The sequence below is a fragment of the Lissotriton helveticus genome, chromosome 1_1 (assembly GCF_964261635.1).
Source record: "Lissotriton helveticus chromosome 1_1, aLisHel1.1, whole genome shotgun sequence".
NCBI classification, from domain to species: Eukaryota; Metazoa; Chordata; class Amphibia; order Caudata; family Salamandridae; genus Lissotriton; species Lissotriton helveticus.
The window spans coordinates 607,216,170-607,234,664 of NC_136057.1; the positions used below are offsets into that span (position 1 = coordinate 607,216,170).

Here is an 18,495-nt window from a genome sequence, read left to right on the forward strand (position 1 = left end):
TGCAAGGTTATGCAGGATATCCTCATCTCTAATCCTCCGGCCCTTCTGTATTCCCAATTGTGGGATGTGGATAGAATGTTACATTTTTTGCAGACCTGGTCAGAGAATTACCTTCTGTTAGAGAAACAGTTGTCAGCCAAGCAGAATCTTCTCTTTTGCCTTAACTCTTGCCGCAGAGTCTCGGATGTGAATGCTCTCAACGTTGCAGTTAGAGTTTTTACTCCGGAAGGAGTTTCTTTTCAGATTACCAGTCATCAGAAACACATGTAGAAAAAGTATTTGTATCGCAGTTTAACGGCAATTCACAGCTATGTGTTGTTCAATGCCTTAAAGCCTATGAGTTAAGTGACTCAGCCGCGGCTCTTTGGGACACTTGTTGATTGCATTGAAGAAATACTTCAGTAATATGGTCTTAGCCATGTTGGCACGGTGGGTCAAATGGTTGTTGGCTAAGGCAGGCGTGGATGTGACCTTGTTTGGTGCCCAGTCCGTTAGGGGGGGCTACAGCTTCAAAGTCTTTTGTATTAGGCTCTTGTCTAAAGAACATCCCGAGAACAGCAGATTGGGCTTCAGATTCCATGTTTAAACAATTTTATTATCAACCTATTGTGAATGTTGCTTCTGAACAACTGTAGCTTTGAAAAAGCATTTTCTGAGCCTCCTTTTTAAGCATTCACATCAAGAATTTTCAGTTCAATTAAGGACACTGCGGCAAGGATTATTCCACCCATTCAAGCTTTATCATAATGTATGAAATTGCCATGTTTATCCTCTCCCTGTGAGTTTTTCTTTTGTGATGAATAGCCGAGGTTATCCCTCTTTGTTTTGGTTGTACAATTTCGGATCAGAAGCAGAGATAGACGTATCCTGGGCTGAACAGCTGAGGTTCCTGAAACGGTGTCTTTGTGCTTGAATGGTCCTGGCATTCTTCTTGCCCTGTTGTGGCTGATTCCTGGTCCAAATTCCAGAGGAATTACTATATGTTCACAATTTACAGGCTCTCTCTGAGCATACTTTTTTCTTGTGCAGATTGTCATGTCCTTTAGGCGAGTCCTGTCATGTATACCCCTTTTTACATGCATTGTCCAATCCACACGACCATAACAATTACAAACATGTGACCTTTTACCTAGTAGCTTGCTCCTATCTCTTCGACACCAGGCTCTAGGCATTCTGTTATAATTCCTGTACCTGACGTACATAAAGATGTCCTCAGGCACGGATGAATTATTCTGTAGACGGGTCACCACTTTTTTCAGCTATGGCTAAACAGCCAGCTGTGCATGATCACATTTGTTTGGAAAAACATTGGTGATTGTTTTCAAAACATTTATGGTTGTTTTTTAAACATATCACTTCTAGAAAAAACCCTGGAGTGACCACTTTAGTATACAAGACCCTCACACCCCCCCCTACAATTTAGAGGAGAATTCCTTCCAAGCTGAGAACGGGTCCTGCATGCTGAATCTTTAACATGCAGCGGTCTGACATTCTTGCGGGGTGTCATCCTCTAAGCAGAGACGGGGTCCGTCATTTTCAACCATCAGGTGAGGGGGTTGGAGCTTCCCTAGGGGTTTCTTGGCTACATACAAATCTGCACATATTCATTATACACAAACAGATCTAGGCTTGGTACATTCAGGCAAAGTACTTGGGGCGCGCATATTAGGAATATGCAAGTGCTATTGTTTTTATCTGAACTGCTTATGTTGATCTTATAAGCACTATGGTAGAAATGTATCTACTCTTTCCTATATTGGTACTAGCAATCTCTTTCGTAAGCTTCTGCCTCCTGATTGTCGCAGCACAAATGTTTTACACAAGGCTGTTGCTGGATCAATAAATACTTATTGAGACTTCCTAATCACCATCCTGTATATTGTTTGAGAAATCAAGCACGAGTGTCTGAGCGAAAAGTACTGTACTGATTTCCACGATCCCTGAGGAATCAGGGTTGTCATGTTCAGTTGTTGCCAGAAACTACCTACACCACTGTAGAATACAGGGGGGTGGTAGTGGCACTGTAGGGCTGGCTGGTCTAACGGCTGACATATCCTGTGGGGGTGTCCAGAGTCGGTTTGGACACCAAGCCCTCAGGTTAGGTCATCCAAAACGCGCAGGTCCTGGGGGACTCCCAGGAACTACACATCAGATTATTTTGTTAAATATTCTGAATTACTTGGTTATTTGATTATGTCTTTTAATCATGTTTGTCTATTTTGCTGGCTACATTTCTACTGTAAAAATAAAACAAATAAAGATAAAAAGACCAAGTGGGGTCTTTGGGGTAAATCATTTTTGGCATAGTTTTTAATCCACTTTGCCTCCTACTGATACTGTGGATCAACCATTTCTGAGAGAAGAAAGGCGCTGACACTTCACCCTAGACCACAATATTATTCACTATTAGTATAAAGACAAATGGGCAGAAATAAAGAATCACAGCTACCCCTGTGTTCTAGGCACTGAGTTTGCCACCACTGAGGCTTGAGGTCGCAATGCTAAAGCCAAGGGTTCCAAGGGGCAAAGCAAGGGTCGCAGCTGTGACCTTTGGTGACCTCTAAATGACATTCATGACCTAGACACAGCTTGAGAGATACTCAAGTTTGCCTCTGTGCCATGCTCTTGTATTTATTGCACATTGAAAAAACACAAAGGTTGTCTAGTCCAGTCCATCTCCCTGCCGATGTATTTAATAAACATAACTGCAGCCATAAAAATAACCCGGTTTTCGGAAACTAAATGTAAGTCTCACTGGGATCTAAAACATCTCCACGTCAGTCTTGCCTAGCGGCGATATGGCTGGTAGGAATAAGGGTCTTGAGAAAGGTTAAATCTGCTTCACAATGCACTGGTACACATGTACCCTCCCGCTGAGGACATGGGTGCCCTTTCACCATCGTCCGAGAGCAGGGAGATAAAAAACAGGAGCAAAAAGTGACTGGTTAGTCAGTGTGAGAAATTAGCTCCTATTAACTTCACTGGTCCACCCATATACAGGCCAGCCTATACTCCCATTCTCAGAGCTTTGGACAATTTCAAGCAATGCGGCAAAGGCAAGTCCCCATGGGCAAAGTGGAGCCCCCGCATCCTTTTTGTTTTGTTTTAAGCTCACCTCAATTAGTTGTTGATGTAGTGATACATTGCCTAGTTGCTGCTTTGTTAGGAGGTCAAGGAATACAGGCTTCAATAGTTTCTCTTCATCTCCAGCCATGTTCTTGCTGCAGAGATGGTGCAAGATCAGGGAGTCACCAAGTACTCAGAAAGCATAATGATGTTCCATCCAGTTTTTGGGACTGCAATGTTCATGTCCCATCAACATAAAAATCATCCTAGGCTTAGGCTCTCAAAAGGAATATCACCGGATACCTCTACACCAATTCTGTTGATGCAGGTTCTGAAGTCCTGGACAGTGAGAGGCTCACACACACACACATACACATTTAGCATGATCAGTCATCATCCTACTGGCGTAGACAGAAACACTCCTCTACAGTGCTCGGAATCACACCAAGCTATGCCCAAGCACATCACAGACTCCTCCTGTCAATTAGCAATGACAAAGTCACTTCCTACACAGGCACATCTGCTATGACACCCCCTCAGAGCTAGGCGGGACAAGACATGCACTCAGGCAGGCAAAGTCTAGAGAATTAGCTTTGAATCACTCACATATACTTATATAGTGAATATATCCCTACACTCCGTCTTCAAACCAGTGCCAGTGTATCCGACCAGAACGTCAACTTGACTAACAAAGACAGACAAAATTGCTAACATTGTTTTTAGACCAGGCACCATTGGCGTGGATCTCCCTTCCATTTTTGCTGTTGCCTCATGTATTTTTGCTGGTGTTAGATGCTTTGGGCACTGTGCCACTGCTATTCAGTGCCACAGTGCAAGTGCTCCCTATTGTAAATTAATGTATTAATCAGTGGTTCCATGTTGGGCTATTTGGTTTACTTGTCAGACCCTATTCTAGTGCATTGAGTGTGCCCAGGGCGTGTAGATCCAAATGCTGCTGGTGGGCCTGCAGCACTGGTTGTGCCACCCACAGAAGCAGCCTTGTAAAATGTGTCTAAGGTCTGCCATTGCAGAGCCTGTGTGCAGTCTGGTACTGTCACACTGACTGGGCAAGTGCACCCACTTGCCAGTCCCTACACCTTCCCTTTTCTTCATATCAGTCACCCCTATGGTAGGCCCAAGGGCAGGGTGCATTCTAAGTATAAGGTAGGACAAGCCTTGATGTGTGTTGCATGCCCTAATAGTGAATTACAGCCATTTTCGTTTTTCACTATTGCAAGACTAAATGTTCTACATAGGCCAGAATGGGCTGTTGCGATTATTACATTTTATAATCCTAACTGACTCAGAGAACATGGTAGAAGTTTGAGTTTAGTATGCCTGAAATCAGAATGATAAAATACATCTTTTAGTGTAGTTGGTTTTAACATTCTGTGTTTGCAAATACCACTTTTAGAAAGTAGGTATTTGCTTGCCTAACCCTTCAAGCCTGCCTCTGCTAGGTTGTGTATTCCTTTGTCTGGTTTTTTTGAGTGACAGGGCTGGGGGATTCCAAGAGACAGGATGAGTCAGCCCAGTGGTGTATAGAGAGATCTGCATCCAGATGGGAGGGAGGAGTTGCACCTGAACCTTGAATAGGGCTGTGCCTCCCTTCCACAATGCTGGCTCCACCTCCTGGGGAGCGGCTGATGTCTCTGCCCTGCACACTGAAAGAAGAGAAGGAGTCCTGTAAACAAAGTGCTCCAGGACTGTACTTGCCTTCCACAATGCTGGCTCCGCCTACTGTGGGGCATCTGATGTTTATGCCCTGCACTGTGAAAGGAAAGGAGAAGTCTGGTAAACAGAGTGCTTTAGAACTGGTTTGGACTGGGCAAAGGCCCCTCTCCCCTCAGAGAACAAAGGATTTTGGGGTATAAATATTGGGACCCTGATCCCAAGAAATTAGATCACTTTGGACTACAAGAAGAAACCTTTACTGAGGAGAGGAACCTGAAGAAACGGAGGAGAGACTATTCCCAAGCTCTAGTGCTGCTTGGGGGATTGGCCTGCAGTGGTTGCCTTACTGCCAAAGGAAGGAAAAAGGAACTTTGTGTACTTTACTTTCAACTTGTGAAGGATCTCCATGGGCTTGGAAAAGAGCTTGCCTCCTGCTGAAGTCTCAGGGACAACAGACTTCAACCCCCAGCTCCCCGGAGTTCTTTTGGAAGTGCCTGCTGCTGTTTAGGGCCTTCTGAGCAACTGCGTGTCGCAAGGAGCTGGAAGCTTGACTCATCGAGAAGAAGCGTGTTGCTGTGCCTGCCGTCGCCACTCCAAAGGAGGGTGTCGCCGCTGTAGCTGTCATTTTGCACCGCATCGAGAGAAGAATCTCGCAACGAGGTCGGAGCGTGTCACCGTCGCTGTGCTTGCTGTCGCAACTCCGAAGGAAGGTGTCGCCGCTGGAACTGTCACACTGCACCGCATCCAAGAAAAGCGCCTCGCATCCCCGAGAAGCGTGCCGCAGTCGCAGCTGCTGCCGTCGCATCGTGGATGTTGTAGTTGTCGCATTGTGCGGAAGCTTCACGCATCGTGGGAAAAGAGTGTTGCAGCTGAAGCTGTTGCATCGCTGAACAAGGGTGTCCCCGCTGCAGTCCACGCATCGAACCGAGAACTTCTCGCATCCCCGGAGAAGCGTGCCGCATCTGGAAGATCTTCATGTCTTTATTTCTTTGCACCTGAACTTAGCCGCATTTCCCTCGCTGCGACATTGCTTGTCGTGGAAGCGCAACCCAACCTAAGGTACATTGACGCAAAGTGTTGAATCTTAAGAACTGAACTTAACTAGTAAACAGTATTGTGTATTTTTGTTGTTTATGGTCTGGTGGTAACTCTATATAAAGAATACTTATTTTTGATATAAAAACCTTGCGTGGTTGTCACTGGGTTACTGTATGTGGTCACAAATGCTTTACACACTGCCTTTGAGATAAGCCTGTCTGCTTGTGCCAAGCTACCAAGGGGGTGAGCAGGGGTTATTTAGGAGTGTAATCCCCTTATCCTGACTAGAAGCAAGGGTCCCTATTTGTCTCATATACCACCTACCTGTGCCAACTAGAGACCCCCAAATCTAACAATTGTGTTACAAACACATAAGCCTCAAATGTCTATCTTTAGAACTAAACAAGCATTCATGCAACTAGTGATGTCTCCTCTTGTCCATGATTGCACAATGGTCCTGCCACATCACCACAAACAGAAGCTCCTAGGTTCAGGCAAACCTGATTACCTTCATATAATACACTAGACTTTTTTTTATTTTTGTAATCAAAAACCAGCAGCTTTACAAAGTAACTATACGAAAGCTTTACTGAAAAAAGTAGCCAAGGGAGTATAATGGTAAATGGTTTAATCCCTATAGCAATCAAGGATTTGATTACGTTCCACAGCCTGGTCCCTTATTTTACGAATGCTCTGTCACCCTACTTTGCATACTTGAAGCGAAGAACTAAAAGGCCGGCCTTGTTGTAGGATCTAGGAGTTCTCAAAGGTAAGTATTTTCTTAATTTGTCTAAGAATTTGGAAGCTGTACCATGGGAATTTAATATATGATGATTTGAATGTGTTTTGTCATTGGCAGCCAATGTACTAAAATAAACTAAATTACTAAACTGCAATGTAAACTTCTCCAGCTGGCCAGCAATAGTGGGTGAAATCCCAACTTAGGACTTATCATCATAATTTAAAGAAAAAAACATAAAGGCTACTTGCTCTTAATGCAAGTAAACTGCATGGACAAGCTGAAATGCTAAATGAAATATTCAAATATAATGTGGAAGGGTGGGTGTTTCTACTTTCTGGTAGAGCAGGAAAGTGGGCTTTCCTTCTTGTCAGTTGATAATATTGCTAGACACAACAGGGAAACTTTCAGGAAAAATAGAACAGTAAGAAGAAGGTAATATGTTGGCTTTGCCTGAAGTGTAATTCGGTGATGAAAAAGCCACCTGTACTTACTTTATGTTTATATCTAGGATAAAGAAGGAGGACAGGAAGAGGCTGCTGAAGTACATTGCACTGTTGAGAGGTCATTGATGGGATTAAATCAGACACAATGGGAACAGGTCTGCTGCTGTCAGATATAATCTTTATATTACAAGAATACACCTTACACTAGACAAGTGGTGTTATTTTCGAATAGCAGACCCTCCCCCCAAAGGGCAACCCACCATTCGCCTTCTTCTCCCATCTTTCACTCACCACTTTTGGTAAAGTCTGCATGTGCCTCTTTGTGGTGAAGAAGCTCCACGTCATAATTTGCAGATGTGTTAGCATGCTGCTCTTCCTTTAGATAAAACAAAACAACATTATATTTTGAACACAAAATATCAACTCAAATTACCATTTTACTACCAGAGATTGCCAGCTGCTCAGTGATGAAATGAAAGATGCAGTCGGCCACATTGTGCAAATGGCTACTGTCTAACAGTTATATATTTCCAATGTGAAATATATGGAGATTGGTAAAATAAAAACCCCAATTGAAATTTTCAACAGTGCCAAAGTTCTAAGTGAAAGACTACTGACATTACAACTGTCTACCAGATACTCCCTGTCCCTTTATCTCAATTCTACGGTTTCCTGCTTCTACCTTTTGTGACGGTTCTTTCTCTTCCTCCGTCTCTGTAGTTCACATTATTTCCTCTCTTGCTGTCAGTCAAAGACTGCTGCATAAAAATAAGGGCTGTTGCCAAAACATTAGTGCAGTGTGCCCCTCCAGCAACCACTGGCTCAAATTATCCACTGCTAATCAAAGAAACGTAGGGACAAAAGGTTGACAGTATACTTGTTAAACATCTTTGATTTAAGTGCAGGATCATCTTTAACTTCAAAAAAACAAATGCGACCCTGCACCTTTTCTCTATGTTTATTTTAAACTCCTATTCTAGATACGAAGTATTTGATTAAAATGTGAAACATAATCTAACATTTGTCTAAGGGACGATCCCAAGATGTCATGCTTTGTTTCTGAAAACATGCATCTCTAGAAAAAAAGGCATTTATCTGCAGCAAGTGGTGAGTTTAAAATCATCTACTGAAGATGGGTATGCTCTTTGGCAACTAGACAGACAGACATCCCCATGTTTATTCTGAAAGGGTGTCAATATGACCACCAAAATCAACTTAACACATTCGTTTTCAGCAGTACAATTTGCAGTTTCTGCTGAACTTCAGTTCCTCACGAATAGTGATAGGTTTAATCCCAGATTATTGAATATTTCCAAGAATAGTTTACCCAGGATAAGCTTTAACTTCAAATGTGTCATTAATCAGCGGTCTCGTCTGAGGTCTCGTCTGAGGTAATCCACAAATTCTCCTATGAATACCCCAAAATACACTCATGTGAAAGCTTCTTTATGCAAGTAAGGTTTGAAACCCACCTATGAGTTTGAGTGTGAAATTATGCAGTTCAAGATATGTATTCCATTAAGAGCCCAATTACGTGCAAGGATGCATGTGCAGGGATTCCGATTGGCAGGTATTTTCTTACACACAAAATCTCTGCATATAATTTTACTGGCCAACTTTTCTGGGTGGTGAAATGTGCTCAGTTGAATGTTCCCGCACCAGAGAAATCCTAGTGGGAAAACACTGCACAACTTATAATTATGAGTAGCAGAATTCCACACAGGATCCCCGCTCTATAAACTATTACTCAGAACCCAGATTTACTGTGAAACATCATTTGAAATGCATTTCACTTGGACCTTTTATAGCACGTTTGTTGAAGTAGATGGCCTTTCCTAATTATTCACACTGTCCTGCCATCATTAACATCCCTGACCTGTCCCCAGATATAATATCAAGTGAGACAGAGCTTGCTAGGAAATGGCGATTGTATTGGGACTGCATAAGTACATGTTGTAGAAACAAACACTGTTGTTTGTATTTAGTTTTAAATATATGTAAATAAAAAATATAGGAAAACACACTATACATTTTGACAGATACATATAAACATGCCTTAAACTTTGTAACGTTGAGAAACCAATACGAGGAAGGTAAGTCTACAAGTTTTAAAAAGCAAGATACTCATGATTTTTTTAATCTAGTTTCCCCATTGGAATCTGTGAGCCAGTAATACTAAATTGGTTTTGTTAGGCCTGTCAGCTTTAGGGTGATCTTCCCCCCCGACTTTTTGCCTACCTCCTTCACTTATTCTGACATAATTTTTGCTGGTATTAAGACTCTGCGCACTTTACCACATCTAACAAGTGCTAAAGCCCTTGTGAGGTCTCCTCCACACATAAAAATATTGGCTCAGCCCCAACTGGCATATTTAATTTACTTTATTTAATTTAATTTGGTCCATGCAAAATAAACATTTTGCCAGGCCCAAACCTTACTTTTTAATACATATACGGCCCCCATAAGTAGGCGCTAGGCAGCCCAGAGGGCAGGATACAATGTATTAAAAAAGCAGGACATGTACGTTAAAGTTTTATATGTCCTGGTAGTGAAAGACTCTCAGACTTGTTTTTCAGTGCTTCAAGGCCTATATCTCCCATAGAATAACATTGGGATTACATTATTACATTTCATATGTGTAATTTCTAAATGGGAATATATCACTAGTTCATGTTTTGTGTCTCTGGAATCACAATTAGAAATCCTAACTTATGATGAAGTCAGATTTTAAATATGCAATTCTGAAAATGCTACTTTTAAAAAAATTGCATTTTCTTGCCTTAACCACTTGGTGCCAGTAGCCTGTCTGTGCTCACCTGACTGGGTGTAGTCGACAGCTGGGCTTTGTATATTCCTCCTAAACAGACACACACAATGGAAGCTCAGGTGTGACTGAATGGGCCATCACTGGCTGGATGGGAGGGAGGAGCTGGACCCAGCTTCACTTATACCTGCATTGACTGTGTCCTGTTCCCACACAAAGCATTGCATACCCCCTATAGTTAGTCTTGAGCCAGGGCAGAGAAGTCCAGGTATCTGTGCACTTCAAAGGCATGCCTCTTAAAGCTTCTACCAAATTAAAAAGTGCAACTATGTATTAAAAACAAAAAAGGTTCTCAGACGCCCCCACTTTGGAACACTTCTAGACCTGTGGATACTCTTCCAGGAAGAAGTACTGCTGTACTGCTGAAGGACTGCCACTCTGCTTGACTGCATACTGTTGGACTCCTGCTTTGCTGTGCTGATCTGCTGCCCTCTTGCCTGGGTGATAAGGATTGGACCTGCATCTCTTGAACCCAGAATGACTCCAAGGGCTAGTTAGCTCGCCTCCTGATCTGAAGCCTCAGGGACATAACAGGCTTCCAACCACCTGCACCCAGACTTTGCCATCTGAGTCTACCCTGCCAGCTATATCACCTCAGTTCTGGACCCTTGGAAGGGGCTCAAGGTCCTTGCTAGCAGAACCGATGCTGAAAACTCAAAAACAAAAAACTGCTGTACGATCCTTCGCCGGAAGCACGCCTAAAATCTGGAACTCTATTCCCCATCACATCAGAACTATTTCCTCTTTTGTAAAATTCAAAAGCCAACTCAAAATCCTGTTCCTCGACCGCTCCCTAGGAATCCGATAGGAGCTGTCGGAGCGGGGAAGTAGACACCCCGCACTGCTTCGACTCCTTGCCCCCAAGACTTCGAATCAGATCTCCCCACCATCAACCTACACTGTTAATGTTTTTTGTGATTCTCTGCAATGTATCTGCTCTAAAGCGCTCCGATACCTCGGGCCAGGCCAGCGCTATATAAAACTTCCAAAATAAATAAATAAAATAAACCTCCTCGGCTGAGCGGTGCATCCACGAGCAGAACTGACGCATCACTAATACTACATGAATTGGACCCGTCACAAAGACTCGCAATTCCCTCTGCAGTCCTCAGAATTGACACATTGGCCAGCAGCGCGTTGCATCCAAAGCCCACATCATCACACCTCTCGTCAACGCTAGCCTTGACGAAGACGCTGGACTCCACACTGCAGCCTTGCAACTCTTCAGGACCGATGCATCACCAGTTGAGAGCCGCATCCTTAACGCAGGACTTTCGCATCGCACGCCCCATTGATGGGATCCTTAACAACAATGTAACAGGATCTTGCACCGCAGCCTTGCCTCAACTTGGACCAGACGTATTGTTTCTGCTGCACCACTCATCTTCGACATGGATCTACTCAACGCTACGCAACTAGGTATTCGATTCAGAGGGCCTAACTGGTCCATGTAACTGACTTGTGCTCCATTGTGGTCGACCTGAACTTATGACTCTGTTCCGGTCCGGCGCAAGCAGTTATACCCAATAGCGCTTTGTGCTATTTTTACAATAGACTTTAAAAAACAATATCTCCAGTTCTACTAATTGGATTTGTCTTGTTTTAATCTGGTTTTATTTATTAAAATTGTTTGAAAGTCTGTTGTGGTCTCCTTTTGTGATGTGTTCACTGTTCCCTGTTTGAAGTGTTGCACAAATACTTTACACATTACCTCTAAATTAATCCTGACTGCTCTATGCCAAGCTGCAAAAGGTATGAGCACAGGTTAATTTGAGGTGCTTGTGCCTTACCCTGACACGGATTGTGGTTGCTGCCTGACCAGGCCTTATATCCCAGTCAACCAAAAACCTTATAAGTCTTATAGAGATTCATGGCAAGAACATTTCCTCTTCCTTTTCTAAATGCAGAATAGATCACTGGTACATCAACCTCAAGTAAAACAAGTCTTTTTTATAGCATATCCTTCTAAAATGAATAAACGTGCTTAAAAAGCACTCAAAGAAACTATATGCTCTTTAATTAAAGATTTCCTAGATGTCCTTTAACAACACCATACACATTTGAATTTCTCATGACTGATCATAGATTGATCAGTGTGAAATAAATAAAAATAATCAAGATTATTTTCATGTAGTGTGAACCACATCAACCTAATTCCATTAATTTATAATCTTCCAAGAATGGAAAAGTGAAAGGGAAATATAAGATACTGAAAAAGTGTCTTCAAAGAATCACGATTTGTAAAAACAGGAAAAAATAATCATTCATATATTTGTGTTAAGCAGTTAGCTTTTGTTACATTTATAATCAGCAACAATGGTCACCTAACGCTTCTTCTAACTAACTAACAGACGAAATGTAGTAAAAAACAGTAACTAATATATTTGTCAAAATGTCAATGTTTCAGAGAATTCCATTTCACTACTTCTGATAACTGAAAGGCAAAACATAGTGTGCTTTTTTAGACACTTTATATTGGAATGGTCATGATACCGAAGAAGCAAAATTCTACTGTACAATTAAAATACACAGGGTAAGAATTAACTAGTTGGCAAACTACAGGAAAATAATGACAGACACAAAACATGGAGCAAATGTATCAGACTGCAATAGTTCCTGGGTGGGGCTACATCTAAGCTGGGCACAGTACAATACAGCAGCTTGCTCTGGGGCCTTTTTTTCATTAGTATTTTTCCTTTTTCATAAAATGTACTGACCTGGTCACAGACATTGAACGTGGGCTAGCAAAACAGAAAATATGATTATGAAGAGAAAACAATGCAAAACAAAACTAAGAATTAAAATAAATGTTAAAAACAAACTATATTAGCGAGAGATGCAACTGTCTGAACATTAAATCAGTAGAGGAAGTCAGAGTACCTTCATGGGGATGTTAGTGATGGTGGTTGAAGCCAAGTCAAAGTGGTGCTGTACTAAGATATTTAGTTTGGTAGCAAGATGGCGTCCTGCTCGGACACTATGTACTTCACTGGTCAAAACTGAAGAAAGCTGAAAATGATTTAAAAAAATGTAAACAGGGAATCCAACATGAAAAGAAAACATTTATATTTTCACATCTCAACTGACAAAAGATAAGCAAAATCTTAACATAGTAAAGCAGAGTGAATGAATCTGGGTTTAGGCATTATGTTCAAAGTAAAATGAGCAGTCATTGTTCATACACGTATGAACTGGGCAAAATGACTTAGTCAGAAAAGCAGACTGATATTTTGGAAGCAGCACAAACATGATGGTAAAAGCTACGTAAACAGAGCAGTGTCTGCAGAAAGCAAGCATTCCTAATTTGAAACTTGTAATATGTAAAAGCTTGTGCTGCAGAATGCAAGCAGGATTTAGTTGTCCTTAAGAAGGAGACAGAAGTACTGTAAGTGGATTATTGTTTCTAATCTTCTACAAAATCCGAGAACCCACCTTGTACATCTCAAGGGAGCTTTCTAATGACCTAAAGCAAAATACAATGAAGTCAGAAGCTACAGATAAAGAAGTCAACTTTCCCATTACATTGTGGCACATGCAGGATCCCAATCTTTAGATCCACTATAGTAGCAGATACACAAAGGCATTGTGCTTTGTAAATGTAGGTCTACAAGTACCTTAATAATTTCAATCATGAGAAATCAGGAGTTCTAGTTAAATAATGAGACCAAGTCTGCCGTTGCTTCTTAACTAGTGAAATATGCTCATAACACTTCCTGCACATAATATTTTTTTTTCTAAATGAAATGCATCTGGCAACGAAGATAATGGAAAATCAGACTAAGAAAACAGAAATAATTTTGAGGATTAATTTGGCTTTTTCTTTGTTCTGGTTGCTACGTTACCATAATTAAGACAAACTTTTTAACAAATGAGTTATAAGTGTTAGAAGAAAAACAACTGTCACCTCCACTCATCCCCTTATAATACATCTTTAATAATCCTAATGTTAATTAGCTTATTGTGTTACAGAACTTTCAGCAAAAAATTAAAGGGCACTCTGTGAGGGCCTAAAGGAGAACACAAGGAGGAGTCGCTGCACTCTGGTCTATTTCCTTACGGAAGTATGCATCCAGATTTGTTTTTTTGACTGTCCCTGTACTAGTTTAAATAAAATCTAGGACTACTATTCCTGTGTGAAATCAGAACCCTCTATTACAGATTGTACTTGAGGAAGATCTTGAGCTGGTATTGTGGGAAGAAGGGGTCTTTTCTCTTCCAGGCAGAACAGTTCGTGGACTTCGCTGGAAGGGGACAGTGAGTTTCTACTAAAAACACATCACCAATTAGGTCACTTATGCACCATCAGAAATCTCGAATGTATATGCTGCTATTGGTGTAAGGATCCATTAGAATAAGTTACTTCTACACACACCCTCCGGGGGTACATGTGTGAATGATTTGTAGGAAGCTTATTCTTCTGTGCTAAGTCCATCTATACCTGCAAGTGAGGTTACCTCAAAGTAGTCTTTTGCTACTACTGTGAGGGTGGTGGAGACAGGTATCAATCTAACCACACCCAACTTGCAGTTTCACACCAAACGTATAATTAGCTGTGCAGCAAGGGAAACTCTGATGGTATGCAGAAGTAGCAGACGGGTCACAGCGATTCCCAGAGCAGGATGAAACTTCAAGTTGGGTCCTATGTGTGAGACGCATTAAGCTTGCACAACTGCTCACAAAATTCACATATGTACTCTGGTCATCTCTCATGAGTGCTCTGTAACAGCCCCAACATCCCTTACATCCTTGTTATCAACCAATAGTTGCTTATCAAGGGTCTGCCCATATATTCCATTCAGTACTCCAAGACTTAATGCTGGAAAATGCAGCATTTTTTTCTTTATAGTAGGCTCCGTTCACAAAGTTGCATGAATTACAGAGAACGCTGGTGACCTCTAATTTTAGTTGGCTAGTATCAATTGGCTTATAGGCAGCAGGAACTCTAACTCCCCTGTAGATTTCCAGATCAGCGAGGAGTTGGTTTCCAGTAAAGGTTAAGGATCATTTTCATTGTGTTACAGTTGTTTGGGTAACATTGGGTCTCCCATCTTCGACACGGTCTGAGGCATTTTCAAACAATATAATACTTCCAGCAACTTTTTGGGGTGTGTTGGGAAAGGTTTCAATCATACAGGGTCTCTTCCAAGATTTCATAAAAAGACCAGTTGGACCTCCGTAGTCACTGCAGAAGTAGTGGGAAGGTTTCAAACATTATTCTAAGGGCAAAAAAAGATATCTGAACAAATAGTGGCCAAAGACACACAATTAATGGACGGAATGCAGAACAAATCAAAACATTCAGCCCCAGTCAAGAGATCTGGGTTAAATCCATCATTCCTTTGCTCACCATGCCACCCCAGTTTATACCTGGCCATATGCAAATCAGTCTTGACCCTGTGCCTCATGGGAACAGTCCAGCCCGAACTGCCAAGCCAGGTCCTCCATGGACCGGAAACAAGCATCCTTGGTCTGGTTTCGGGGTTTCACCCCTCATCAGCAAGGATAGCTTGATTCCAGTGGCACAGTGAGCCCGGGACCCACGTCTGGGCGTACCCGGCGCACTTAGGGCGAGGAAGCAAAAGACATACAATTGATGGATGGAATGCAGAACATATCAAAACAGGAGGAGGGCTGCGGTCCAGTAGTTGGACGCTTCCCATCCGCCTCACACCATATAAAAAGATGACACCCTCCCGTCCGCGCAGCGGGCGGGCGCAGCGGGCGCGCCGGCGGCGCACCGAAGGCGCGCCAAAGGCAAGCCCGTCTGCGCCCGTCCGCGCACGGCCGGGGACAGGGGCTAGTCCCCCTGGCCAAATCACAACTAGAATATGCTGGACTTCTCAGCAACTACGAGATATATGTCCCGGTTTGGCTAAAGGCTGTTTTCACAGTCTTAATGTAGAGGAAACCAATAGCTGCAAAGTCTGCCATTATACGTGGCAGACCAGACCCCCTCCCAGAGAAGAGCATACCAGGCTCCTATGTGGGCTACTGAATACCAGATCTATGAGGAAGCACTGCCTGGATATTCATGATCTACTATTAGAAATGAAACTCAACTTATTGTTTCTTACAGAAACCTGGTTGGATTCCAACTCTGGCCCTGATATAGTTGCCTCTCTCCCTGCGGAATACAGTATAGCTCACCTGGATAGGACTGAGGGAAGGGGCGGGGGGATAGCTGTCATTTTTAAACAACCACTGACATGCCAACTTGATCCCTTCCCCATAGCTGAAGGCGAGATAGGAGCCTTCACTATTAAAATCAATATGGGGAATACGGTTAACGGTTTACTAATCTACCGTCCCCCGGGTCCCTCGACCCAGTTCACTACCCGTCTTATTGACGGTATTACAGAAACTGCCTTACGTAGAGATAAATTCCTGCTTCTAGGCGATCTCAATATTCACCTAGATAACTCAGCTGATAAAGCAGTTACTGATTTCTATCAGCAACTTTCTTCCCTCCAACTATCCACTGAATCCAAAGCCGCAACTCACTCAAAAGGCCATTTATTGGATCCAATATTTGCCAACTGGGAAGGTGTAACTACTCATTCCCCTATCCCTGTGGTCTGGTCCGATCATTTTGTTGTTCCATTCACATTATCTGTCCCAGCTGTTAATACACCTAAACCCCAGTGTACTAAATACCTTAGTCGGAAATGGACTACATTCTCCCAAGCGAAATTTGATTCAGCCCTTACTATAGGTGGTAGACCAGGTGGGGAAGATGCTGATACTGCGTCTGATAGACTGGATGAGCGTATAACTATGGCCCTGAACGCCACCGCTCCACTCTGTCAAAAATCACCCTATAGTAGATCGCACAAATCGGCCCCTTGGTTTAGTGAAGAACTCCGCTTAGTTAAAGCGGAATGCAAGAAATTAGAACGGCAATGGAGGGTTGCCTATCTAGAGCAAGCCAAACTGAAATATAAAACCAGAAGCAGGGAATATCACACTCTCATCAGACGTGCCAAAACTAAGTACTTTTCAGATAGGATTGGAGAAGCCCAAAACTCCACCAAGGAGCTATTTAAAATCTACAAGGAAATTTCCATATGCAGCTCCTCTGTTGATCCCTCACTAAGCTCAGTTGAGTCCTGCAACCGTATTGCGACCTACTTCTCCGATAAAGTGGCTAATATCTATTCTGCTTTTGCAGGGGGAAAGGACAAGGCAACTGAGTTTAGGGAATCTCCTAACTTAGATGCAGGGACAGATAGTTTCTGCAATTTTGAGATTCCATCATCTAATGAACTTCAGCGGATTTGTCATTCGATTAAATCCGGGTCTCCTTGTGACCCAGCATCGCCGAAACTTCTCGGTCGAAGCATTGAAACTTTAGAACCTTATATTAGAGATGTTCTTGACATCTCTTTCAAGACCTGCACTGTTCCCAGAAAATGGAAGCAAGCAATTGTACTCCCACTCCAAAAAAAAGCTAACCTCAGCTGGGACAGGTTGGACAACCTGAGACCCATTTCCCTTCTTCCCTATATGGCCAAGGTGGCAGAAAAGGTGGTCAATTCCCAAATCATGACCTTTGTGGACGAATCCAATCTTCTTCACCCTACGCAGTTTGGATTCCGCCCCCGCCATTCCACAGAGTCTGCGCTACTTTTGGCCACCGAGATTATCAGGCAGGGAGTTGATGAGGGTCAAACTATGGCACTCATCTTGCTTGACCTTAGTGCCGCCTTTGACACTGTAGCACATTCCATCTTGCTACAGTGTCTCAATAAGGGAGGAATCAAAGGGAGGGCACTTAGATGGCTACAATCTTTTATGATGGAAAGAGGCTTCCGGGTCAGACAGGGTGAATGCTACTCCAAGCAATTCCATCTCGACCAAGGAGTTCCCCAGGGCTCTGCTCTTAGCCCCACCCTGTTTAACCTGTATGCATCTCCTGTAGCCACTATTGTGGAGAAATACGATATCCAACTCGTATCCTATGCTGACGACACGCAGCTGGCTATCTCCCTATCACGGGCGCCCGACACCGCAGCCGCCAACTTCAGTGCCTGCATGCAGGAGCTAGCCTCCTGGATGTCCAACAACTGCCTGAAGTTGAACGGCTCCAAGACTGAGGTGCTCGTGGTGGGGAGCGGCCCGTCTGTGTGGTCCTCAGCATGGTGGCCAAACTGCTTAGGCCCTACTCCTGTGCCAGCTCAACAGGCCAAAAATCTGGGGGTTCTATTTGACTCCGAGTTATCATTTACGCCACAGATCAACCGGGTTGTGGGAATGTGTTTCGAAGTACTCAAAACCCTGCGCAAGGTCCTTGATATGCTCCCTGTTGGAGACAGACAGACCCTCGTGCATGCCTTAGTAACATCGAGACTGGATTATGCTAACCTCCTGTGCCTGGGTAGTACGGTCAGTAGTATGAACCGTCTCCAGGTGCTGCAGAATGCAGCGGCCAGGTTGGTGTTAAGGCACCCGAGACGTACCTCTTCCAAAGCGGCCCTAAAATCTCTCCACTGGCTACCGGTCTGTGAAAGGATCAAATATAAAGCCCTCTGTATTTGCCATCGTATCCTAGGAGGCAAGGCACCTGTCCCCTTGAATGGTCTTATTACCCCCTACAGACCAAAGCGGAGGCTTAGATCCTCCGACACTGGCCTGGTCACTGTCCCCAAAATCCGCAAAGCCCGCATGGGTGGGAGATCGTTCCGTTTTCTTGCAGCCAAAAATTGGAACCT

General features: G+C 43.2%; 1 protein-coding gene across 1 annotated transcript in view; it reads right to left on the bottom strand.

The window, feature by feature from the left end:
- INTS13 (integrator complex subunit 13) overlaps window positions 1-18,495 on the bottom strand; it is a 402,986-nt gene that overhangs the window by 245,281 nt on the left and 139,210 nt on the right. Inside the window, exons 7-8 of the mRNA XM_078674120.1 lie at window positions 12,668-12,796; window positions 7,255-7,339 (exon numbers count right to left, since the gene is read on the bottom strand). Coding sequence (XP_078530246.1) covers window positions 7,255-7,339; window positions 12,668-12,796 — 214 coding nt within the window. The remainder of the gene's footprint in view (window positions 1-7,254; window positions 7,340-12,667; window positions 12,797-18,495) is intronic.